This window comes from Ceratosolen solmsi, unplaced genomic scaffold (assembly GCF_000503995.2).
Source record: "Ceratosolen solmsi marchali unplaced genomic scaffold, CerSol_1.0 scaffold27, whole genome shotgun sequence".
NCBI classification, from domain to species: domain Eukaryota; kingdom Metazoa; phylum Arthropoda; class Insecta; order Hymenoptera; family Agaonidae; genus Ceratosolen; species Ceratosolen solmsi.
This window is the reverse complement of record NW_011948426.1, coordinates 794,726-822,710: the sequence shown is the minus strand read 5'-3', so window position 1 is coordinate 822,710 and position 27,985 is coordinate 794,726. Positions and strand designations below refer to the sequence as shown.

Sequence of the window (27,985 nt, the reverse complement as noted above, 5' to 3'; positions counted from 1 at the left end):
ATTTATAACGAATGGAATATTTACAATTTTTCCGATAAATTCATAATTCTTTTCATTCGTTATTATAATAGGAAAGTGAAATTTCTTGCAAAATGTAAAATTCTTTTCATTACTCATTTTATTATCTCAGCAAAATAATTGTGCATCATATTATAAGAAATTAAAAAAGAATGTGTTAAACTTTTAGAAAATAAAATACGTTTAATTAAATTTACGTAGAATTTTAATAAACAATTATCGTACATTATTTACTAAACTAAATTTACTAATAGCTAGATAAATATTTTTGAATGGGTATTTCCATATGACGAATAAGTCACGACACGACGTCAATATTAGCAGTGCTCAACAATTTCAAGATAATATTCAGATAATAGTCATTTAATGATTAAAAAGTTCACTGCCAACCGAACACTTCCTTCCACTCCATCGTTACTATACTTAATTTATGCCCTTATGCCCTTATGGTTAAGAGATCTCTGTCTACCTGCGCGTTAGCTCCCTCACGTACGCGTATTAAGTGAATCCGGGCCAAGTAAATCCTCTATAAAATTGTTCACTATTCGTGCTGCAGACATTTCACAACCAAATCTTCAATAAAATCTTAGCCCATCCGAAGCGTGCGAGAAGTCACACACGCAGGAGGCCTTTGGCATCCATACACTAATGTGCATTCGCACGTAGACGCTAGAGCGGGAGCCTTCGAGAGTTTAATCGGTCGCGCAACGCTTTAGTACTGTCTGTGCCGCCGTCGTGATCGGCACAAGTAACAGAGACTGTCCTCTCCAGAAAAATAGATATCACCGTTGTTACATGTGCACGCGTATGCTTGCGCACACATATAAACGAATGTTCGTGAACGTAACTTGTACGTAGCGTATCGTGCGTGAGTCGTGCTTTCGTAAATTAGCCTATCATCGATAGCAATTTCCATTCGGTAAATTAACGGGGAGGCCGTTCCGCAGTTTAGTGAATATCTTTCAATAATTTAAATTTAATTTTATACTCAATATACAATAGCTTACGTAAACACTTGTATGGTTTAGGATACATAATAGTGAACATGATTATTCTTTTATAGTATTGTGCATACGGGAATGATGAAAGACGGACGAGAGAAGAAATGACAGATATTAAGGGAGTCAAGGGGAAAGTGGAAGAAAGACTGAGATACAGAATGTAAGAGACAGAGATAGACATAAATAAATAGATAAATAGATAGATATAGAGAGTGAGATATAGAGAGTGAATGAAATAGAGTATATGTATGCGCGCGCGCGCGCGTATGTGTCTCGCAGAGAGACAGAGAGAGAGAGAGAGAGAGAGAGAGAGAGAGAGTGTGTGTGTGTGTGTGTGTGTGTGTGTGTGTGAAGGTGTGTGTGTGTGAGAGAGAGAGAGAGAGAGAAGTAAAGAGCAAGTTTAAGTGCCGACTGCAATGCAAGAAAGACAGAGATATTATACCGCATGCGCAGTAAATTAAGTGTGAATTCATAATCATTATACGTTTATATATATATATATATATATATATATATATATGAGTTTATGTACTATTCTAAGCCTCAAAACATATTACAATAAGTATAATTACAAGTTTTTAACGTTTTAATATAATCGTACAGATAAGGGTTCATTTTTCTTATGCCTATTATTAAATAATGATACTATCAATAAAAATCATCACAATCAACGTATGTTAAAGGTAAAAAATGTCTTAACATTCTGTTTATACATTTGAAAAACAATTGCTCAATAAATCTCTATTTTATATTGCACAATTGTTATTAAGTTGTAGTACAGTAAAAACTGATTTTATTGAATATTATTTTTTTTAAATTTCCTAATACTATAAAGCTATATAGCTTATATCATATTGGCAGAAACTACTTTTTAATACATTATTTTTAATTCTTATTATATTTTTAATATAAAAAAAATTCTGGTCCATAAAGGGATTGGAATTTGTTCAACGATTATATATATTTCAATTCTTGTATGTACAAACCAGAAAATATGGTTTAAAATTTCAAATGATTTTGTTTAAATAAGGTATATTACTCTTATATATTATTGTTTGTTTGTGACTATAGTTTATTATATCTAGTATGATTCCATTATTTCGATTATCAAAACTGTAGAAATAGACTGATAAAACTAAGCTTAAGCAGTCTTTAAAAATAATCTGAATGCGTATTTAAAATGATCAAAAATTACATAAAAGACCATTGAAAAATATATATTATCATTAAATTATTGAAATAGATAATTGCATAATATATAAATAATTAAAAAATAATTAAATTCTATACTTTTGAATTTTCTTTTATAAAAATTAGATGTTAAGTATTTAAAATAAAATCTCACATTTAAGAAACGAGTCTATAAAACGATTTCTTCCTGATCTTTTAATATAATTTTTTTTTTTTGAAAAATGTTTTTCTATTGTAGCATTTCATCTTTTAATTTAAATTATCAATAATAAAATGATTTTTAGATCTCACGTAAACTTTAGAAAATATATATAATTCAACATAAATAAAATATAATATTTAATATAATATAATATTTAATATATTTTATAATAAAAATAAAATATTTAATTGAATTTTATTAACTGATAAATTGTAAATTCTTTTTTTATTTTTAAATGTAAAATAATATTTTGGCCTGAATTTAGTATAAAATTAATATTGAATTTAATAATGATATAGAAATAATAATAAAGAAATGATAGCTGATTGTATATTGAGAAAAGTAATGAAGTTTAGCTCTTATGTATTTAATTTCATTTGCTACCTTTAGCCTTTCCTCTTGAGCACATTATCTTATTATTTTATTATATTAAATAATTAATGAAAGTAATGAATAGACTTATAATTATAAGCCCAATGATGTCTTCAATTTATTTTTATGAAATTCTTGAATTTTTTCTTACAATCATTACAATTTAATCCAAAATTAAGTTGAAATTAATTTGAATAATATAAATAGTATATCAACATAAATTATGTATAATGATGCGTGTGTGGCAAGACAAATATATACATACGTGCTTTGGATATTCTTCATTATCAATTTAATTATCTTATATCTAACGTAACAAACGGTTGATTCTATGATCTTGAACTAATCTTGACATCACCTTTGATGAAATCTCACATTTTAATTGGCATATGATTAGAAAGATAAAGTACGTAATAAAGAAAATTTATAAAACAATGACATATATAAATTGTAACTATTATATTAAAAAAATCATATATCATACTTATTTAATTACATGTAGATTTTACATTTAATGTAATTAGGAATAAGATTTTTTTATCATTGCAATGTTCTTTTTTAAGTTTGACCATTGAAAGAAATATATATTATTTGCTACGATCATTATAAATATTTATCAGTTACACAAAGTACCTTCTATTTACCTTCAAAGCATTTATCTTTATAATTTATATCGCCTGATACTTTAATTACAAAGATGTAATAATATCTTCGTATAAGGTCTATTCATTTCTAAAAATTGAAAAACATCTGCATTAATATATCTCTGCACGGTTCAACTCTCATCATATTTTACTTCATTATTATTTTCTTTCTTGGCGAGATATATAATTGTTGTAGCTTTCTCGTACGGTAGAGTTGTATCCTAAAATTAGCGTGTCGCGTATGTTAGTCTTTTGCGCCTTGGAACTGGATTGGCGTCGGCGAAAGCCATGACGCATGTCACGCGGAAGAATCCATGAGGTAATGTCGTCAGACGCATTAGGAAGGGAGAAAAGCTAGAATCAACAATAAATGAAGAAACGAGAATAAATGATCTATGAGTATAAAATAATAAAAAGAGAAACGAACGAGACAAAGTATAATAGATAAAGAAATCAGTGGAAGCGAGAATGAGTAAGAGTAAAAAAAAAGGATTGGCGAGAAACAGGGAGAGAAAGAGAGAAAGAAAGAATTTGTGTGTATTTGTAATAGGGAGTTAGTTCTTTTCAATGAATTGATAGTATATATATGTATATGTATATATATATATATATGTAATAACAGATATACATACACATACAGTATTTTTGTAATTTTTAATGCATATGCTTCTTGAAATTAAAGTGTCTGGCTATTAGAGTAATTAGTATACCTTTTAATACAAATTTATACTGCACTTCCATTATAATACCTGAAGCATAAATTAGATAGTTATCATAAATATATAAAAGTTAATGAGTACACAATTCTAAAAGGTAATGAAAGTACTTTTTCATACATGCATTCGCAAGCGCATGCTACACAAACACACACGCACGCACGCACGCACGCACGCACACACTTACACGCACATCACATTACAAATTATCAAATTATTAAGTTTAAGATTTTTCTTATTATACTAAATATTTGTTGGTATAATCATATTTATGATTTAATTATTCTTATTAATTCTTTAATATATCCGAGAATGTATTTAGTTTTTTTCAAAGAACCAGATCTATTTTTCATTGCTCTCCATTCCCCTTATCAATAATTAATTTTTCGATTATTGGTATCATTTGTTTTATGTTATTGATTTTTTTTTTTAATATTTTATATATATTTTTGTTAATTTTATTTCTCATTAAATTTCAGATACTTACATTTTATCGCAAATAACACTTTTAAAACGGGGTCATTCTATTATTGTTACTGCAATTTATTGTTTATTTGAATAGTATTTAAACCATAATATATAAATAAATTTTTGATGTATTGAAATTTCATTTATCGTTACAATTTACATTCAACCTAAACGTAAACTAATAAAATAAATTGGTAAAATCATCTTTCATTCAATAGTAATCATTGTTATAGTTAAATTGTTTAAATGCTTATAGGTATGAATATTTTATTTAGCCAAATTGTTATGATTCAATTGATTGCATACTAAAGTGTGATTGATATTCAATCAAATTGATTTATTTCAGAGGATATGTCAAGGGATTAAAAAAATTATTAAATTGTTAAATATTAATTAAAATTTTAAATATGAATGTTGTATATAATCAATAACTATACAAGCTTAAAAATTTTCCAAATTATTTGTAAATAATACCGAATTAATTAATTTCCTTTCAAAAGATTTTCTCAGAAGTAGAAAGTTATAGATATATTATTGAACATAATTATAGATCTAATTATTTATATACTATTATAATATAACATTTAGAAAAAGTATGACAAGAATTAATTTTCACTATCCGAATTTTAAATAATATATTAAATTAATAAAATTATTATTATCATTTTGCATTCATTCAAGTAAAAATTAACTGATTAAAAAATAAGCTAATGATATTGAAGAATGGAGACCGATGAATTATAAAAGACAAATATATAATTAAATGAATGTTATGTTTTAAACATTTTTATTTTTAATATAATTTATATTATAAGAAGCAATTGGAGCATTAAGTACTACTAATTAAGCAAAATTTTGAACTTAATTGAAAAGAGTATTTCATTTTAAATTTCTATTATTTTGACATTCTAAATAATTAATTTTAAATTTGTCACTATTGTGAAAATTTGAAATTCATGGTAAGTAATAATTGAGAGTTTTACAAAGGAGAAATATGGTTTAACAATTAAAAGCTATTAATATATATTCATATAATAGTATAAGAAATATATAGTATTATAGATTGAATTTTTATTTTATTCTTAACAATTTTTTGATTATCTAAATTATCTAAATTGATTATCTCAATTATTTTCAAGATAGTATTCTATAATTATATGGACATAAAATAACGTACTTTTAAATATAAATAAATAAGGTTATCAAAAATTTGAATAGATGATTAATTAGATTTAGATTATCAACAGAAAGCTTATACAAAAGTTATTTAAAACTTGTTTACTTGGAAATATATACACTATTTTTGTTATTTATAAATAAATAAAGTTATATTCATATGATCGCAACATAAAATTAAATATTAATATATAATAATTTTTATGTTATAACAATATTCATGATAAAATTTTATACCGATAAATTTACATCGAAAGAATTTTCAAACATCCTAATTATTTAAATTATTGTTTGAACTTTATTTTATAGAATATTCTACATATTAAGTGGATTAAAACAAGTTATAATTATTAATAATCTTATCACCATAAAATTAAATAACGTAGACTAGAATATGGAGGTTTATCGACTAATTACTAACCTATATTTTTTATAATGATTATATATAACAATTCGTTAAACAGTCAATTTTTCTTAATAAATTAATTATAATATATAGGAAAGTATTGGAAATAGCTAAATAGAATAGATGACCATATAGATTAATAAATATTACTTAATAAATATTTCAGATATAACCTGTTCTGATAGTTAATCCAATCTCAATACATTAAACTAGTGTTTTAAAAATTATAATGAAAGATAATTATTTAGTTAAAATTACGTAAAAGTTATTCTATATTAGCATTGAAAGAATTTCGTAATATAATACTTTGAACAAAATTCTTAAGCTAATTTTATAACTTCAAATAGCATTTGAAATTCTTTTATTTTATTAATAAAATTTGTGCGATTAGCCTTTCAAAATTTTAAGTGTGAATTTAAAAGAATCAGTCATAAATTGTTAAGTTTTATATAAAAGTTTCATTTTAAAAATACATTTAAAGTAAGATATTTGAATATTCTTAGATAGAATATTAGTAGTTCTTTCTTTGAAACTTTAATAAAAAGTTAAAGATCAATGACAAAAAACTAAAAGCATTTTTAGTTATACAATTATGACCATGTAATATAAAATATTTATAATTAAAATTTTTAAAGCTACTAGATTATCAATTTTTCAGATGTTGATATTGACTCAATTATTGTGAAACTTTTTAGATGTCCTTACATATACCTTTACAAACACACCGTTACAGAACACCTAATAATTATTTACATTATTATTGTACAGTAATGTGTTAGATATTCTATTTTTGTATTAAATATGTAAAGATTACAAATTCTATAGATTTAAATATTACATTCAATTAAGAATAAAATTAATTTTTATAACAATAAAGCGGTAATGTTCGATTAAGTTTAGCACTATATACAAAATTCATTTTATTTCATGAATTATTAGAGATTAAACTACAAAAACGTATCAAAATGATACAAAGTTAATTATATTTACATTAAATAGATATTTAAATATCAATTAAAAATTAAAGTTGAACAAATAAAGATGAAGAGATAATAAATATAGCAACAAACTGCTCATTATATTGATCTATACAATGTAATATATTAGACGAAAAAATAATTGAGTATTTATTAGGAAATATTAAGAAAAATAAATTTAAGTTAAAATCGTTTGGCAACTATAATACTCAAATTATTGCGTAACGAATTACGATCTTGATATGAAAAAATACATGTAAGGACGTACATAAAAGAAAAGTTTTCGATTAATCTAGTCACAGGAGAAATGTTATGTCTTCCACGCTATAAGTTATATTTTATTTCGTCATAATAATTTTAAAAAAAAATTATTGATATATTAACTATTAATTAAAACTTGTTTTACTATTACGAGCGCCGAAGATTACAAAAATATTGAGAAAACTTCATTTTCTACATATTAAGTATTTAAAATTTTAATAAATATTTTTTTAATCTATATAAAATGTAAAATTTTATTTTAAATCTTCTAACTCAATTGTAAAATATCAAAATATCTGCACGTTTAAACAAATTCCAATATACAACTATCGTTTCAAAAAAATATTAGCATACATAACAAATGCAAATGAGATAAAGTTAAGGGAGAATAGATTCAATACCTGAATATTTAATAGACTATAAATTCAACTTATAGTTATGCTTGATATAAATTCGGATGATCAAAATAAAAATACATTCACAGAGGATTCAACGCACTATAAAATATGTATGAGTATTTTGACAATATGTTAACGATGATTATTCAGTATTATAAAGTAAAGAAACAAAAAAATATATTGTTACTTGGCAGTTTATTAGAATAGAATATCTGTGATATTTTTATGTTATAAAATTTGCATATTTTATAAAAAATTTGTATAATATATTAGTAATGAAAAATCTTATACAATTAGTAATATTGCATTTCAGAAATATAATTTATAAAATATAATCCTTAAAATTCAAATAAATTGAATAAAATAAGAAAAGCAATAAATAATTAATAATGGAACTTACATTAAAGAATATTTATGAAGTATTTTAAGTCAATAATTATCTTATCATTGATAAGTGGCCAAAAATATCTACGCAACTTAATTAATTTTAGACAATTCTAAAATATATATAAAGATATGATCAAGTACTTAAAATACATCAGATATATGAAAAGTCAGTTATTCGATTTTATTTTTTATTTAATATAATGTTTTTTATATTAGCATCAAAGGAAGACTTTTTCTATCCCTGTAGTAATTTGTATAATAAATATAGTATAATATAATTATAAATACGAATAGTTATACTGCATATTATATATTTATAAAATGCTTACTACAAATATAACTTATGAAATTATTTGAATAGTAATTTAGTACTGATGGAATAAATATAAAATCAGTATTTGAAACACTACAAATATGAATCATTCTAATTACAAATATATATATATATATATATATATATATATATATAAATTTTGTTAATTTATTTAACTAAATATTACGTGAAATAATCCAATATTTAAACAATGTAATATTTATAATTATTCATATTATTTTCAGAAAATTATTCTATACTGTATCTAACTTCATAAATTTAATTTTTGAACGGTTATAATAAATTATATTTTTGAAGTTACCATATTATTGCTGCTATAAAAATATTAGTTATGAACATTTTAAAACTTACAAGCTGAGAATTATACTCATATTTGAAAATAACTTTTTGACGTTTGAAATTATATAGTAATAGATTTTCATTAGATGATACAATGGAAAAGTTTTAAATGGATGATAGAGAATTTTTATCGATGATAAATATCAGAAGTCTTGTTTATAATGAAATAGAAGTGATTTGAGAATATAAGACAAAAGGAAATCTACAATTAATTTATCTGAAATATATAATGAAAAGGAAATCTAAGCACTTTGTATCACATATTATTTAGTTAGATTTGTTATGTTAAATAAATTTCCTTGCATCAACACGATATTATTGATCAAAAATCTTTTTGGATACAACTACGTCTTAATAAATAATCCTGCTTTTTTGGAATATTAAAAAAACTATTTTGTTCCATAACAATGTTCAATAACAATGTTTGGTCTTTTTTTTTCTACGAAATTTATTAAAATATTTCTCTAAAATTTTATTCCTTTGTTTAAAAAATATAGAAATGTAATGTAACATAATATTAATAAAATATAATTAAGACTAATAAAACTTAGAATAATCATTAGATCACAAGTAACAAATTTAATATTTATGCGCATACGAAATGAAAAAAAAGGCAGAGAAATTTATATTTGCTTAAATAGAAAACGACGTATATATCAGTAGATATATAAATAGTGGCTAGGTCGATACATAGTAAACGCAAGCGAGAGAGAGAGAGAGAGAGAGAGAGAGAATAAATTACGTTTGTAACTAGAAACAAGTTCTACCGGTTCACAATTAATATATAATCCATTATCGCCTTCATTATACATGCTTGTGATCATCCACGTGTATATTATAATTTGATACAAGTTCTCTCTATACTCTCTCACTTATTTCATCTCTGGAAATGTTGAATTCATAATCGATCGAGCAGTCGCATGAAGGTCGCCAAACGATTGAACTTGGAAAGCGCATTTCTTCCTTTTTGATCACTCATATTTTTATATCTTGTATTCTGTATAATTTGTGAATTTATTTTCTTATTTAAAAAAGTTTTACTAACATAAGAATTTATACTTCTTCAATTTCTTTCTTTCTTATTTTCTACGATCACAGACAATCTTATTTGGATAGTATTATACAGCGATTCATTTGAATATTTTTTTGCGTTTTATAATGAGCAAAAGTATTAAACAAATAAATTATGTTTAATATTTTCTGAGTAAGACATTAAAGTAAAAAACAATTATGAAAATTTCTACTTTTAACGAAATATTTTATATATCTTTATTTTTACTTTATACATTATGCATCTTATAATTCTATTTTAAATGCATGCCTGACACAATATTGTTTTTTAAAAAAGATATAATTAAACAATTTATCAATAGACTCAATTTATTGTATTTGATAAATGCAATTATATTTCGTAAGTTATCACTTGAATTGTATCATCATTATAATATTGAATTAATTCATAAATACATTATTTTCCTATCACTTATTATTTATTATAATAATAAATCTGACTGAATCGGATAATAAAGCTGACTGTTAAGACTTAACATGCTCTAAAGTAAATGTAGATGCTGAAATATTTATCTAAATATTATAAATAATTTGCAAATAGAAATTAAATTTAAAATAAATATGTCTTGAAGATTATCTAAGAACTTACGATAAAAATTATTTATCGTAGATATACAAGTTATGAAAATAGTTATTTTTTTTTAAATATTGTCAAACATTTGTTTTAAAACTAAGAAGACACCCTGGATGTTTAATTCTTTTTCAAATACTTATTTTATAATGTTATTTGTACTTTGAAGCAGAGAAAATTTTATATATTCAAATATTATTTATTTATACTTATTATATGACGTACATAAATATTTATATTTAATTAAATCTATTTTATAAATTGCATTTCATTAATACAATTTCAACATATTGTAGATAAATATTAGAATTTTTGATTCGCTGAAAAGAAGATAACATTTTTCTCAGTTCATCTTTGATATGAAATAAGTAATAATTATTATATAAAGATAATTACTAAATAATATACGTCTTTATTTTCGTTATAATTACTATTTCTTATGACTTTAGTGTAATAGTAATTGTAATAATATGTAACTAGCCCTAACTATGTTTAACATTAATACTAAACTTCTATTAAATTTTTTAATGCACAACATTACAATTATAACATAACATTAAATTTTTTTTGTTAAAGTCAATGATAATTTATTGCAAGTTTAAATTTCTCCTAAAAATTTTATTATTATATATTATTGTAAATGGTTTTTTATCGCTGATTTTGAAATAATGCGAATGTTAATAGTAAAGATGCGATGGTCCGTTATTTAACGAATGTTGAAAAACTGTTAATGATGTATTCCTCACACATTGCCACATATATGTATATAATTTTTGTTTTTATGTCATGCAAATAATACTATATCGATAGAAAAAATGTATCGATGAATTAACAAGATGAATATAACTTCTTCTATATTTATGATATTTTCGTTCATAATCATAATATTAATAAATAAAAAAATGACCACTATGCGCTTAATGGAAGGATTGTTGATACTTGTTGAAAAATTATTGATATCTAAATTATATTCGAAGTTTACTAGTTTGTATTTACTTATAGGATTGAAATAATGTCGGAAGGCCAATTATTCATTTGCTTTGCAATAATCCAAGAAACTTTTTTGTTATTTCATCATTAGTTCGACGCGTAACAATAATTTTTTCAACAAAAATGATTAATTAAATAACATGGACTCGCAGATTTTCACTAGAATTAAAAGAATCCACTCAGTTGTTTGTAAACTGACGTTAGTTCTGCTAAGATAACTACATTTTTATTATTGCTGTTAACGTTAATCAACCTTACGTTACGTGATAAATACAAGGTAAAGGTAGTTTTATCTTACAACATCATAAATAATAATTTGTTAAATAGATATTTTTTAATTAAAGGATAAAAGATCAATTTTGTCATTAGTGAACAAAGAAGTATAAGTGAAAAATAATAAAAAAAAATTAATATGTACTTCATCACATATTAATATTATTATTAATTATATATTATTTTAGATTTTTTCTAGCTAATATTAGCAATTTAGAGGATATTCAACAATAATATAATGCTAAAATGCAAAAATTGAGTATTTAATCATTATTTACAATAAATATCAGAAATTTATTTTCGATATAGTATTACACGATTAATTATTTTTCTTATTTATGGCAAACAAAATTAAATTTATTAACTTCTTTTATTTTAAAATGAAGTATCTAAAATAATTTTAATAAGTTTGTAATATTTATTTTAATTAATGAGAAAATGTATAATAGAAAATACATGCCCTTTTAATTTAACCAAGAATTATAAGAATTACGGTTCATTTTTCTTAGATGAATATTTGAGATTACTTATGTCGGTATAAATGAGTAAATTATATGAAACGTGAATACAAATAAAAAGTTGCAATTATTGTATTAAAATTAGTTATCATATTTCACTTTAGTGATACGCAAATAAATAATAAACATAAATAAGATATGTTAATGAACGCAAAATTAAATATAAAATTTATCGTTTTGATGTTTTATTTTATTATAGTTAAAAATGATATTATTGATAAATTTAATATTTTATAAAGAAACTTATATACCTAATACAATAAAAAAATATGATCGAAAACAAGGTAAATTCTGTGTAAGCCGTAAAATGTAGATATTACGCTCGGGAAACGATAATGATATGTTACACGTATTTATAAGATTTTTCTACTCTCGTCAATTTTGCAATTACAATGTCTGATGCATTTTTATAATTGAGATGTGTACATGCAATGCATGTATGATCGGTTTTCTTCGAATTTTAAGTTGTATTAAGTTTTGAGAGCATTTAGTTGTATGATTTAGAATTTAAAGTTTTTTTTTTTTAATTGAATTTTGATCACATAAAAATTATTATAAGTTTTTCATACATCATAAATGCCATTGAAAGAGCAAAAAATAAAATTAACATAATAACAAAAGCGAATATGCTTTTGAAAAATATCTCATTTTAACTAATGTTCCTTATTAATCCTTAACATTGCTTCCTTACTAATAATAATTAAATGCTAGAGATATAAATCATCAGAAAATGAATAAATAATGGATTTAAAAGCATAAGTAGAATATGTAAATATACAATTTTGTATATCGTAGAAATTATCTAAAAAATAAATATATATACAAAATTATAATTTAGTAAATTGTACATTTTTATTATTTATTTAAATATTCATAATGATCTTATGATATTCATATTCAATTATATATTTTAAAACGTTAAAATATTTTTATTATACTTTCATGTATGAACAAAAATAACTATTATAATGCAAGAATCAAATGAAAGAAATTGGAAAGATTTGATTTTATTCAAAATTATTATGTCATGTATATTAAAAAGAAATCTATATTTCGTAGATTAAAACCCAATGAATTATCATAATATATAAATTTAATGAAAGTTGAATTCTGTAACATTCAATTTTAAAATGTTATGGCATAATTGTTTCTAATATCGTAAATTTTCAATATCAAATATTAATACTTTATTACATATTTGATCGAGCAACTGAAATTTTTGTAAAATGATTGAAATATAGAAATGACGAATATAGTTAAATAATAGACCTTATAATATATTTACATCAATTGTAAGTTTCAATATTAGAGTTTAAAAAAAAAATGAACTGTTTGTAATTATGTTTAAAAAGTAATTTTTTATATATGTAATAATATCCTTTGTTATTAGTTTTTTAAAATTGTCAATGAAACGTATACACTTTTAGTGCGGAGTTAAAAAAAATTAGAGTAATATTGGAAATATTGATTTTCTTATATATCATTAGATATTGAATTAGAACGTTAAAAGAATATATTGATATGAAAAATTAATAAATATATTTCTGAAAATTTTTTTAATTTAGTATGTGGTGTTATTTTTTCCTTATGTAATTTTCAAAATATATAGCTATTATAAGTGCAAACTAATTGAGAAACAATATATTTCAGCTGATTAACTAGTCGGTTTATCATGGCAAAAATTCGTATGCCAGAGAAGGTGGAATCAAAGCCCACATCTCTTCAATCACAGCATATTAGCGATAAGTTTAAGTATTCCAAAAACAACAATAGATCCTTCGACGATCTTAATCACATGATAAATGGAGTCCAGAGTATTAAAATAATTAAAAGTATTATCATTAATAGCAAAAATTCAAGAAAAATGATCATAGAGCCACATAATCATCAATCCGTTTTGAAATCAAATTTTGCATACAAAAATAATAATGTAGTTTGTGATGATAAGAAATTAGACAAACAAAGTGACGAAGATGAAGAGGATGATGACGACGACAATGACAATCTTATTGAACGAGATCTACTTAAGTCCCAAGCATATTTCGTGGATAGGTCAACGCCGTATACAGAAACATTTCATTGGTCAAATTCTGATATTATACAACAAAATGAGGGCTCGACAGATTATGATATTAGTGCTAAAGAAATTCTAACCGATTGCGAACATAAGAAGAAGATAGACTTTTGTCTTGATAAACTATCGAATATGAATCAGGAGCGACAAATAACTAATTCATTTCCAACAATTTGTTCGGATTTCACTGGAGCTTCGTGTTATTCGGTAAGAATTTTTTTTATTGTTCTAGTACTTCGTATGTATAGTTGAAAAAATTTTAATGGCAGAAAAAAGTACGATGTAAAGAGAAAATATTTAGATCGCATATCCATTATATATAATTACTGTTATATATAATTATTTTTTTATTTTATATATAATAATTTTTTTATTAATAAGTGACATAAATTATTGCTATTTATTAAACTATATTTTGCATAATTAGTTGTTGGAAAATATATTATGTCCCTATTAATTAAAATGTTGAATCTTGAAACAAGATAATTTAGTTTTACTTTTTTTTTTAATCATATAAATTTTCAACGCATAAAAGTACATCAATATTAAATGTGTTTTAAATTTTTAAATTGATACAAATATAGGAATATTATATTGTTACGAATAGTCGAAAGTTGTAACAATTTTCTTATTAGTACTTTTTTTTTATATTAGTATAATATTCTTATTATACTTTATGAAGAAAAACCTTTTACTTGCAGGTATCGTTTAAAAGTTCGAATTAAATTATAAATATACATTCTATTGAATTATATTTTAATTGTACCGAAAGTTTTTTTAAAATTATATAGATTCATTCGTGGAAGGGAATTTAATATATTTTTACCTTTTTCCACAAACACGCACACACGCACACACACACACACGCACGCACGCACACACGCACGCATATATATATATATATATATGTGTGTAAATTCATTTTAAATAATATGTTATTTAATAAGAAATATTTGTGCCAATTTGTGCATTATATCTGTATATCTATATATATATATCTATATTAATTTATGTTTAAATGTATCTATATGATATAGTAAACAAATTATCAAAGAAATTTACAATTTTTAGCTAGTTTTTTATTATACGATAAAAGGTTTGTTAATATATGATAAATTTTTTTAATTAATCGTTACGAATTTTCCAAATATCTGGAAAATGTGATGTCCGAAAAAATGACAATGATCGTATTAAATACAATGAGTGATAAATTATCAATTATAATGTTAAAGAAAATTTTAAATTCTATATTTACTCTTACAATTGAATAGGTCTCTTGGAATGGGATTATGTCATTATAACTATAAAAGAATAATTACTCTACTCAAGTAACATTCAGCATCAATTAAAATAAAGTGAATTGTTTATTTTGAACGCTTTTATTCTTGCTCCAAGAAATTTAAGAGATTCAGAGAATATTCACCGTAGCTACCAGCCAGTTAAAACTATGTTGCATTTGAATTCTTAAGTTTACCAAGAAAACTACTGTCACAGTAACTAAACTCAACCTGCTTCTCGTTCCCATCATATTCATACACTTCGCAAATGAGGGAGAGATTCAAACGAGAGAGAGAGAGAGAGAGAGAGAGAGAGAGAGAGAGAGAGAGAGAGAGAGAGAGAGAGAGAGAGAGAGAGAGAGAGAGAGAGAGAGAGAGAGAGAGAGAGAGAGAGAGAGAAAAAAAAGAGGAATATACAACTAACACGGAGTTTCGTTGGCCAGCAGCCACCGCAGCCACCGCAGCAGCAGCAGCAGCAGCATCAGTGGCAGTAGTCGAATAGATCGTTGGGTGACTTGCACACCAGAGACTCGTGCCACTTACCGTCGATAACAGTTCGCAAGACGAAGACGTCATTGTTGGATATTCTTTCGAGCGGCTCATCAGTCTTCATCCAGTCCCCTCGAGCATAGTTGTACCGGAAGCGCCGTCTCGACGTCGCGGATCTGCACCACGGAGAATAACTGCCCGGATTCGCCGGCAGGCAGTATCAACGCCCGCGCAACCTTATTCTCGAGGCCCAACAGTCGAGCCTCGAGTCGCGCTCGATCGCCGAGCTGCATCAGCGATTGCAGCGGAGCGTCATTTTTTTCATGCACTGAGTAGCCCCATGGGATCGCCTCAGGTGAGAATTACTTCCCTCGACAGCTTCTGGACACTGATGATTACAAATGTTATTCGTAGGATTAGTTAATCTGGAACGTCGCTCTGACGGAGCTTCAAAACCTATCATTGGTTATTTTTTCAACCCTGGTCACTATATGTTAGTGTAAATATTTACTATTTGCATCGAAAACTTGCCGATTCAGCGTAAGCAATAAGCGGCTACAACTGTACTACCTTGCAATCGCTCTAACAAAGTACGGTGCTTACAACTTTAACAATTATTCAGGAATAATAGCATAAAAACATATCTACCAATGCTAATTATCGCTGTTGTAATTATTTTACATAACAATCAACTGATGTGTCACGTGTCCCTTTGAGCACCAAAGCGTTATTATAGTTTATCGATGTTTTCGAATACACTATTGGCCAATGGCGACGCAGCTCAATTGCATGCAATTTCAAAATAATTGCGTGTATAAAAATATTATTAATTATTATGACAATATAATATAGGTGAATTAAGTAATTGCGTTTGAATTAATGAAAATTAAACGATTGTTAGCTGCTGTACGAGCTTTTGTAGAGAAGCTTTATAGGAAAGTATGTTGATTCGCTTATGATTAAGTGATAATTGTCATAAAAATGATATTTATATAACTTGCAAAACTAATTAAATTCAAAAATCAATGATCACTTGATTATAAATCAGAGATTTTTATCACACAAACGAGACAGAATTTATTGCTTTATGGTCATTGGATAAAATGAACCAACTGCTTCCACACTTTACACTGTATTCCAAGAATATGAATATAGTATTGCGTGAAAAATACATGCGTTACTGCATTCGGAATAGTCTTTCGTGTAGTTGTTAGTAAGATAATTGCATGCCTGTAATAAATTCTAGTTTATAATTGCTCAAGGTTGTGCATAAATTTGTGAATTTAAAATTAGTATTTGAGCACATATCTGAAGCGCAATTTATTCATTTTCAATACAAATAATTATTTCATATTAATAAAATGATTAATTTAGGAACAAAATAAAAAAAAGAAAAAACAAAAAATAAAGTATAAATTATGAAGATTATAGATGAAAATTTTATTACCAATGATTATTATTCTGAAAAGAAAATCAGTTATGAAAAATTGATACTAAATATATGTATATATTAATATTAATACATTTACAAGCCTGCAAGAAACAAAGATGAGAACATATAGTAATATAATTATATATAGGCTTAGTCAATATTCATGATTTATTTTGAGTGATTATAAATATTATTATTATATATAAATGTCGAATATTTTATTTCAGTTTTTCTTTCAATTGCTATATATTTCATTATTAATCAAAACTCTTTTTCTTACCTCAGTATATAAAGAAAACCTTAATTTACGATATTAAATGATGTCATATTATATATATTTTATTGCATTATATCTAGTATTTAATATATAAGATCGTAAATTTAATTTTTACGTAATTTAACAAATAAACTAAAATTATATTGTCACTTTGAAATTTATAAATCGTTTTGGAAATTATGATCATATTTCAATAATTTCTATTTTAAATTTCTTGATAACGCAATTAAGCTTTATCATATAATAGTTACATGCAACTATCGCTAACTTTAATCGTAATAATGTTTATTTTTATTAGAATATAATTATAGTGAAATTTAACAAACTATATTATGGGCGTTTAAGCAAATTCATTAAATGTACATATAAGTAATATTTAGAATATTTTTATTCATACTATTAATGTAATGAAAAATGACTATAAATATTTTTGTATTATAAATTTATATCATATAAATATTTACTTGGCGTTTAAATTTATTAAACTAAATTTTTGTGTAAAATAATTTTAAAAAAAATATAGCAATTATAAAAAATTAGAATTACAAAAGGATTATCTATTAATAATTATTGAATAATTTATCATAATTATAAATTTAATAGTATCATAAAGTATTTATTTTATTCATCATATAATTTAGCCCGAGATCAGTGAAAATTTAATGATAAATATCAAGACTGATAACCAGGTGTTTTAAAAAACAGAATATCCTAAGTCAAGGGTTTCCTTGATCCTGAATCTGAAAATATGAATTGTACTCAATGTATTGATTGGTCATTCCTATATAAACAAATGAAGCCCTCAGGCAAAGTTGATCGAGTCATTATTTTACTAAATATCTTAAGTTATATTTACCACATATATCAGATATATGTTTACTTATAAATGTTCTTAATAAAATATGTTAAGAATATTCAAACATAATTAAAATTATTTATTGCAATAATTGAGGTAGTAAATTATTTATATAAAAGTTTATAATCTTCATCTTGAAGATATGAAAATTATGTTATATTATTTATCATTTGATAGCAAATTACAATATTATGGATGTATACAGGCAGTTCTAATTAATGTATTGATTGATTTTATAGAATAAATGTTTATAAGCTTTACAAAAGCTAGCAAATCATTGTACAATACATTATTTAAAGTTATCTATGCTATATCTCATTTTCATAAATGTTTGTAAAATTTTTAATTCTCTTTCTCCTCGTCATTTTTCAACAAATCACACTATTTATTTCGTTTATGCCTCTGCTAACTATTTCATTCTCCATCTTTCTCTCAGCTATATCTTTTTTCTTTATTACCTTTACAACGCTTATGAAGTTTAAAATTGTTCCGTGTAGTTTCCATAAATATAACATGATGATGATGCATCGCGTTAACTTCATATCTTATACGCATTAGTGTCATTTTCGTTACGGAACGTCACAGTAATTTCCTTTGCTGTTTTGTCTCTTTTGAATAAATATTCATTTATCAAGACCGTCAAACTAATTACTCATTAACCCTCTTTATTATAAGCAGATCATATGATTATCGGCAAAATTTGTTTATTATATTTATTTAGATGACCTATATATATTATTAATATATGGCAATGTTAATAATTACAGACCAAACCTATTGAGAAAAAAGTTTTTGATAAAAATTTTGAATTCTTAATAATATTAATTTGTATGAAATTACTTTTTTAAAGAAATTTTTATGTGTCTAACAACGAATTTAGATAATAAACATACATAATTTGAAATATTAATTTAATAAATGTTTTCGGCAACATCTATTTAAAAAAAAAAAGCATATAAATATTTGATAATTATTTAAGAATAATTTATTATTTGTTCCACGTTATATTTTCATGATATATTTAAATATTTTTAATTAAAATTTTAGGTCTCACCTCAGAATTTTTACAATCGTCAAAGACCTTCTTCATCTTCCTCCTCCAGTCATTCTTATTGCGAAACCCCAAGCCCGGGTAACTATCAAAATCCTCTGGATCAGCATCTGGAGGAACAACTGGGTGATAATATAATGACCCGTTTTCCTATCTGGCGTGATAACTTCAATTCATCTGATACTCTTGTTAACAGTGTAGATAACAGTGAGCTTCAGCTACAACTTATCGAAGAGGTTATACGTGGTGATATGAATGATCAAATAAAAAATCGTACAACCACGGATCTTGACTTACAAGTTGTCCCAAACTGTAGATCAAATTCATTTTCAAATTTTAGCAATATTTATTCGTTAATAAATAATAATGAAATGTTATCTTCGGAAAACTCAACCTACGTGGATAATAGCGAGACAACGGATGATTTGACAAATACATTACTTAGATTTGTTCGAGGTGAACAGACTATTATTTCATCTAAAAAGCTGGAGACTAAATCCAGTTCATTATCTTGTGGTTATAGTAACAGTAGTAACGAGGCTAGAAAAACATGTAACGGCAACCGTTTACAGACAGAACTGATGAAGAATAACTATTTAGAAATATTAAAGACACCACCAAATCAATTTCCACAGCAAGAAATGGTGAGACACAATATATTTATAGATTTATTTATATATCAAACTATAATGTATCAATAATGGGGTTGAAAAAGGTATATTTTAGTATGAAAATAAGAGAATTAATATTTAAAATATTGCAATAAATTAAATTACAAAAGAAAAAGTGAATACAAGAGAAATGGTGAGACACAATATATTTATAGATTTATTTATATATCAAACTATAATGTATCAATAATGGGGTTGAAAAAGGTATATTTTAGTATGAAAATAAGAGAATTAATATTTAAAATATTGCAATAAATTAAATTACAAAAGAAAAAGTGAATACAAGTATATATATATATATATATATATATATATATATGTATACATTGCTATTGTAATCTTTTAAATTTTTTAATTTAATTTTTTTCATTAAAACTTATTTAAAGTAAATCAAATTTCTATCAATGAAAAATTCGTTCAACCCTTTGTATTTGAATACATAATTTAAAAATATTTTCAAAATCGAAATAAAAACAATTTATTTTACATTTATTTTTCTACGTAATCTTCGGCAAGTTTAATTTTATATTAATAAAGCTAGTTATTATATTATTAAATGTTAAAATAATTAGATGTAGATATTGCAAGGAATTAATCACTATTGAAAAGATGTATTTTCACATTTTGAATCGCCTATATCGTTAATCTTTCAATTATTATAAACATGGAATTACTTTCTAAAGGTTTATGAACAACAATGCACAAATTTAAGTCATACAATGAATGCTGAAGATTCACAATTTTGCCCGAGCCAAGATTATGGGAATGGAAGAAGTTCGTGGCCAAACTATCATGAAGCAAATTCAATACCGGGAACTACATCTGTTACGAATAATTTTACTGACTTCCAAATACCAGAAACCGTTATGATTTTTAATTCTCAAAGAGTAGAAAGGTATTAAATAAATATCTAAATAAAATTCTAAAATATTGGCCGATTTCACGAATTGTCATTGTTAATATTATTAGGCTTTTCCAAAATTTTCATAAATCTTACGGGTAACCAAATTATATATATATATATTTTTTTGTAAAAGTACTTAAGTAATAAAGATATTACTTTAAGCATTATTCTAAATTTATATAATTAATTCGCAACAAAATTATTAATAAAAAAGTTATTTTAATGGATTATCGATTTTGAAGTCCAGTTAATAAACAATAATTATCAATATTAGAATTTAATAATCTATTTACGTATTTTAAATTCAGGAATTAAATGTACTAGTAAGTAACTAATAAAATTCACTATTATAAGTTTAGTAAATTCTAGTATGTATTAAGTTAATATTTCATTAATTATTGAGACATTTCGATTGGAAATATTGGTAAACAAAAATTTTTTTAACTCATTATCACAAACATGAGAATCATTTAATTTTATAAATTGAGAATTGTATACTGTAAATATATTTTTATATTTATATTTATCATTTTAATTTAGTCTATAAATGTATAATATAATATAAATGTACCATAAAGATTATTTTGCACTCTTATTTCATTTCTAACGATTTTAATACTGTTGGTAATTTAGCTTATGACAATCATTTCATTTTATAATTAATATCTTTAATGGTTAAAGTATGCTTAAACATTTTATTTATAAATTCAAATAATCAGTTTTAAATAGTAATGTAGATGTAGCTACGTTTACATAACAAAATATACATATATATATATATATATATCGATAGATTAAATTAGATTAAAATTAGTGTTTAAACAAAAGTTATAACATATGAATAATATTCGAAAATTACAATATAACGAATACGTTATACGATAGAACTATTATTAATTAATTTTATTTCATCATTTTATTACATAAATTTATGTAGTAAAAGTATGAGAACTCTGAACTATATATTTAATATATAAAAATTTTTTTAATTTTACATAGACTATAATAAAATACAATTATACAAATGATTTAATAGCAAAAATTAAGGTAAAATAAATATTTTTTTAAAAATTAAAAACAAAATTATCTGCTGAATATTATATTTTCAAAACATTTTAATACATATATAACGAGACGTTTTAATAAATATTATACAGTAAATATTTAATCTAAACATCATAGAAATTTATATTTTCCGATTTATTGTATATGAAATACATATTAAAAAAATTATACAGATTTAATATAAGTAATAAAATATATTGTTTCTAACTGTACTCAGTCATAAAATTTATAATCATCCAAATATAGTTGAGTAAATGCAATCTTTTTAATTCAAATAACTAGATCGCTGGAAATGTAAGTAAATATTTTATAATATTGCACATTAAATCATTTTATCGTTAATTTTAATAATATTTTAATTTTATGTTATAAAGAACGTCTTTATTAATTTTAATTTTTAATTAGGGTTATTAGTGATAAGCAAAATATTATTTTTATATGATAATTAAATATATCCACTATTTTATTATATAAGTATAATAAGGCAATTCACAGAATTACTAAATATTACATTTTATTAACTAGTAGAAATCATTAAAAATAATCATTAGTAAATATTAAATTTCCATTCGAAACAAGCGTCTTAATTATTTATTACTTTGTACGATCATTAGCATATAAAATAAATAATGACTTATTTTGTGAATTAGCAATTAATACAAATAATAATGTAAACTTGAACGAAGAGGGGATAATAATTAATTACATCATCGCATTTTCATAAGGGATTGAGCAAATGCAATTATTTTTATATTCGAGATTTATGTTTAAACTGCAGTCTTCCTTGTTGGCACTCATAATATCAAGTCTTACATAATTATATAAATCATGTACTTAATGTAATTTTTTTATGCATTTGTCAGCTCAAATGAGTTCACAAGTAATAGCGGAATCAGTAACAAACGAAGCATAGCGCCATGGCCTTCCTTAAATCTACCGTCCACTCGAGCTGCCGAGCGACTAAAGGAAGTTACTGATCCGCTTGAAGTTGAAAAGGCCATGAAGAATCTCTTAAAGAGATCGCTTGACCAGCTAACTAAAGGAGATGAAGACGGAGACACGTGAGTGTAATACATTGAGAGTCATTTAACTGTTGATATTAAATCTTGTCTGTTGTACAAAAATAGTAAGTGGTCGTGGCTCAAGTAGGCCTTATTACATTAATATGTTAGATTGTTCCGATTTACATTGTAAGGAGATTTTTCATATTTTTATTTAAATTATAATTTTAATCTTGTTGAAAATAGTGACTTATTCATAATATATTAAATTTAACCTTGCTGAATAAAACTGGGATCAATAAAATTTTATTGAATAAGAAGCTACATTAAACAAATACGTATTATGATGTATGAAAAATTTGATTGAAAAATTTCCTATTGAAAGTAATAAAACTAATTTTTTTTTTAAGACAAAAAATTGAAGGACGGTAGTAGAGAATAAAACTTTTTTGTTTATAATTCGAAATAATAAGTCTTTCATAATTATAATATTATACTAATAATGAAAGATTACGATAATCATAAATTTATTTATGTAATTAATACCAGGGATTTGTGTAACTAAAATACTTATTAATATTATACTTCTTTAACAGTGTAATAAATTATTCAAATAGATTTGTAATTATACTTATTTATTAATACTAAATCATTTCAAAGGCGGATGTTAAAATAATATTTACAAAATTGAGAAATTCTTTGTATTGTTTTTAATTTATTATCACGTGAAAGAAAAAAGAAGAAAAACCAGCCTTGGTTAATAACAAAAAATTAATTTCACGAACTAACACTTGATGATTAATAAAAATAATATATTGATATTGAATTTAAAAAATAAATAAAAATTTTAAAAAACTTTGATCAAATAGGACTTGTATATGTAGTACATTCTTGTAGTATTTGGAATTTTTATTCTTAGAATTTTTTTATTAATAAAAATATTACATATATTATTATTCTTTAAATAAAGAGTCAACTTTTACTTTAATCCGCGTTTTATCTGTTGAGACTTTCAAGTGTAGTCTAGAGAGTAATCAATTTTAAAATATGGAATGATAAATAAATATTACCTTGATTATACAGTAAATGTGTTTGCACTAATGATGATGAATTCATAATGTTTTTAATATAGTATAGACTGATGTAAACATTATCGTAAAAAATTCATATTGAACAAAGAAATTCCTTTTGACGAAGTTATTATAAATTCTTAAATTGAGAAAGATTTTGTTCATTCAAATAATTTTACTCGTAAATTTTGAAGTGAATATTTGGTTTTATTAAAAAATTTATATAAAAAATTATTTCTTTACTAGTAAAATATATTTCACGACTATATTAAAAATAAGCAGCTGTGAAGTACAGAAACAACATAATAACAATATTCGAGCAATATATTTTAAATTTTAACAGAAAATGTTTGAATTACATTATGAGTTTATCATTCATTATTAAATATTATTAGTAACACGATAGATATTAATTCAATAATTGAACTATTTTCATTTAAATATATAAATATATATATATATATATATATATATAAATTAATAAATTAATAAAAATAAATTAATATATATATATATATATATATATATATATATGAATTAAGAGAACGTAAATCGTCAATGATTTGTTATTATGTTTGTAAGAAGGTGTGTGCGAAATAAAGCATTAAAATAATCTCGTGATTAATCGGGTAAAGAGCTATCGTTGTAGCCTTGCCTTACAATGTCACTCATCGTGTATCCATGATGAAATTATGAATTTGCAAACAGGATGCTGATGTGCTTGGTGGGAAATCCTTTGGAGTTGCGGAGAAAGTTGGCCTATTTGGCGCCCCTTGTCGAGCGTCTCGGCACAATCGAAGGTGCGCTTTCGTCGCTCAACAACCGCGGCGAAGATGCTCTGTACCTTGCTGCGATGAACTGTCCACAGATGTCCTTCGTAGCAGGATATTTGGCTGCGGCTTGTCTTCAGAAAAACATCGATATTAGTCAGAGAGTCTATCGCTCCAGGGTCAGTGCTAATGCTCACCAACATTCAAGCAAGAGTTTTCCTAAATTTTACCGGTTTTCTTTCTCAATTCTTTCCAAAGTTCTTTATAATTTTCATTGAAGTATGCTTTAATGTATTATAAAAATATTTTCACCCACAATGACTTATTAATACAAAAATGTGAACTTTAGGTACAACATACATGATTACAATATTTACATCTATTGAAAATTTTCTTTAAAATTATTTAACAAAAATATGTTAATGTAAAGAATAATCTTCTATCTTCAATGATGCGGCTTTGAAAAATAACAAAATGTATAAGCGCCAAATTATGTAAACGTTTAGATAAGCCAATGATATGTATTTGTAAATATCGAACTTTTATAATTATTTTACGCTAGCTATATGATAATTTTCTGGATTAGTAACTTCTTGAATTAGTAATTCTGTATGTTCTACGTTAATAATATCCTATATTCGAGAAATTCGTTGTAAATATTAATTAATTATATAAGCATCAGTAATAAATAATTATTACGTTTATGTGTGCTAAATGTACAACAACAACAAACAAAAATTGTGTAAAATTTTATAATAATTAATTTTATCTAATTTATAGTCTTCAAAACATTAATTAATTACAAATAAAGATTAAAAAAAGCTTATGTACGTAATAACGAATAAGTATGGCATTGTATACAATTAAATATTTATACAAAAATGTGGTAATATGTATTTGGGAATAAAAAGTTTTATTCCCAAATACATATTAATATAAACAGATTATTAATAAATAGAAGATAAATAAATTTTAAACAAAATTATTACACAAGCTACCTTCGAGTGATTAAAAAAATTATAATACTAAATGTACAATACACGTGATAAATGCTATAACTTAGATTATTGAAAGAGTTAGATTTATATAATCAAACGTTCCTGTTTCCAGGGGGATACATTGGTTCATGCATTGGCCGCCAAAGGCGATGGTCACGGTGAAGTTCTAGCTGAGTTACTTTCACTTAAAACAGCGCAAGGGAATTCAGTATTCGATCTTTTAAAACGCAATTATGACGGTAGGTAAACTTTTATTCGTTATTTTTAAAAAGAAATTTCGAATTCTGTTGTAATACATTTATATATGAAAAACAATTATACATCGATGGTTGATGACTAATGTAGTGTAATGTTTATAACGCTAATAAAGCATTAGAGTACAAAAAGTTAAATTAGATATGCTAATTTAAGTTTATATATTGTAACGTCCATCAGTTCGAATACAAACATGACTGTATTTTTGACTTTTTTTTTTCTTTTAATAATCGAAGGTAGAACGGCCCTTCATATAGCTGCGGAATTGCATGGATCGACAAAGAGGAATGTGAAAATAGTGTCGATAGGTATAATTCAACTTTTATTGAGCAACGGAGCTGATCCACTAATACGCGAAGTCAGATGTGGTGACACTGCGCTGCACCTCGCCATTTCCATGAGCTGTGACCCATCAATTGTTAAAGTATGTTCAAAGCGGAGTACCAGCTATTTGCTTCTATCCTCTCACTATCTCAGTCTATTATTTATCTCAATGACGAAAAATCAAATTATTGAGAAAAAAGTATTTTATAGATCAATAGTGTATATCATTCGGTGTGCTGTTTGCAACTTAAATTAGGGAAAATTCTTTCAATCGATCGTCAGAATTTCCATAGTATATTGTATGATCGGCATGCTACTGTAATTTAATTCTCCATCTATTTATTGCAAATGATAAAACATCGATTTTATATATTAATTTACTTGCATAAAGTTTTCAATGATGTATGTAAAGATTTTACATTCATTGTCAATACATGTTAAGGCGATTTATTCAATTCTACGTTAATATCATCAGTCTACCATTATCAGCTATCCATTATTTTTACATGAAATTTTAAATTTCTTATGACTATCCCAATCACTATACTAAAAGTTATTATACCGCTTTTAAGATGTCAAATAATTGAATCTGAAATTTTACATCTAATAGATTTTACTCTCGGGCAGAGGACAACAAGCTGTAAATCTTGCCAACTATGATGGAAATACGCCTTTGCACATGGCTGCCATAATTTCAAAACAGACGAGCCTCGAGCAGCAATTAGAGATCTGTCGAATATTGGTGCACGCGGGAGGAAGAACGAATATAACGAATTTGCAGGGTAAGACTCCATTAGCCTTGGTATCGGCTGACAGAAAGGAAACGCTCCGACGAGTTCTTCAGAAAAGTGTATGAGCAAAGGATACGCGAACAATTTGTAATATTTTGTAAATAGTTTAATAATTGGAGATTTTGTGCAACGGCATACGTTCCCGGCGAAAAATGCAATTTTTTTATGTAACGAGACTGTTATGCCAACGTACATGAGTGTAGTATGAACTTTGTTAGATTTATTAATAAAACTATAACGACATGTTATGATTACTGTTACAAATATTTTTTAATTATAAGGAAGTTCGAGGACGATGATATAGAGATAGGAAAAAAGAATCTGCAAGAACTGAATTACGTTGAAAAACATAAACGAAGAAAACTAA

The 27,985-nt window shown here is 24.5% G+C and overlaps 1 protein-coding gene across 1 annotated transcript; it reads left to right on the top strand.

The window, feature by feature from the left end:
- The first annotated feature begins 403 nt into the window (after positions 1-403).
- Positions 404-27,985, top strand: LOC105363295 (uncharacterized). Its single transcript, XM_011500962.1, is given in 12 exon segments — positions 404-1,179; positions 13,964-14,594; positions 16,159-16,265; positions 16,267-16,468; positions 16,470-16,508; positions 19,766-20,413; positions 21,124-21,335; positions 23,273-23,470; positions 25,189-25,429; positions 26,361-26,487; positions 26,740-26,927; positions 27,438-27,985. Coding segments are annotated over 11 exon segments (2,817 nt in total). The 5' UTR covers positions 404-1,179; positions 13,964-13,985; the 3' UTR covers positions 27,684-27,985.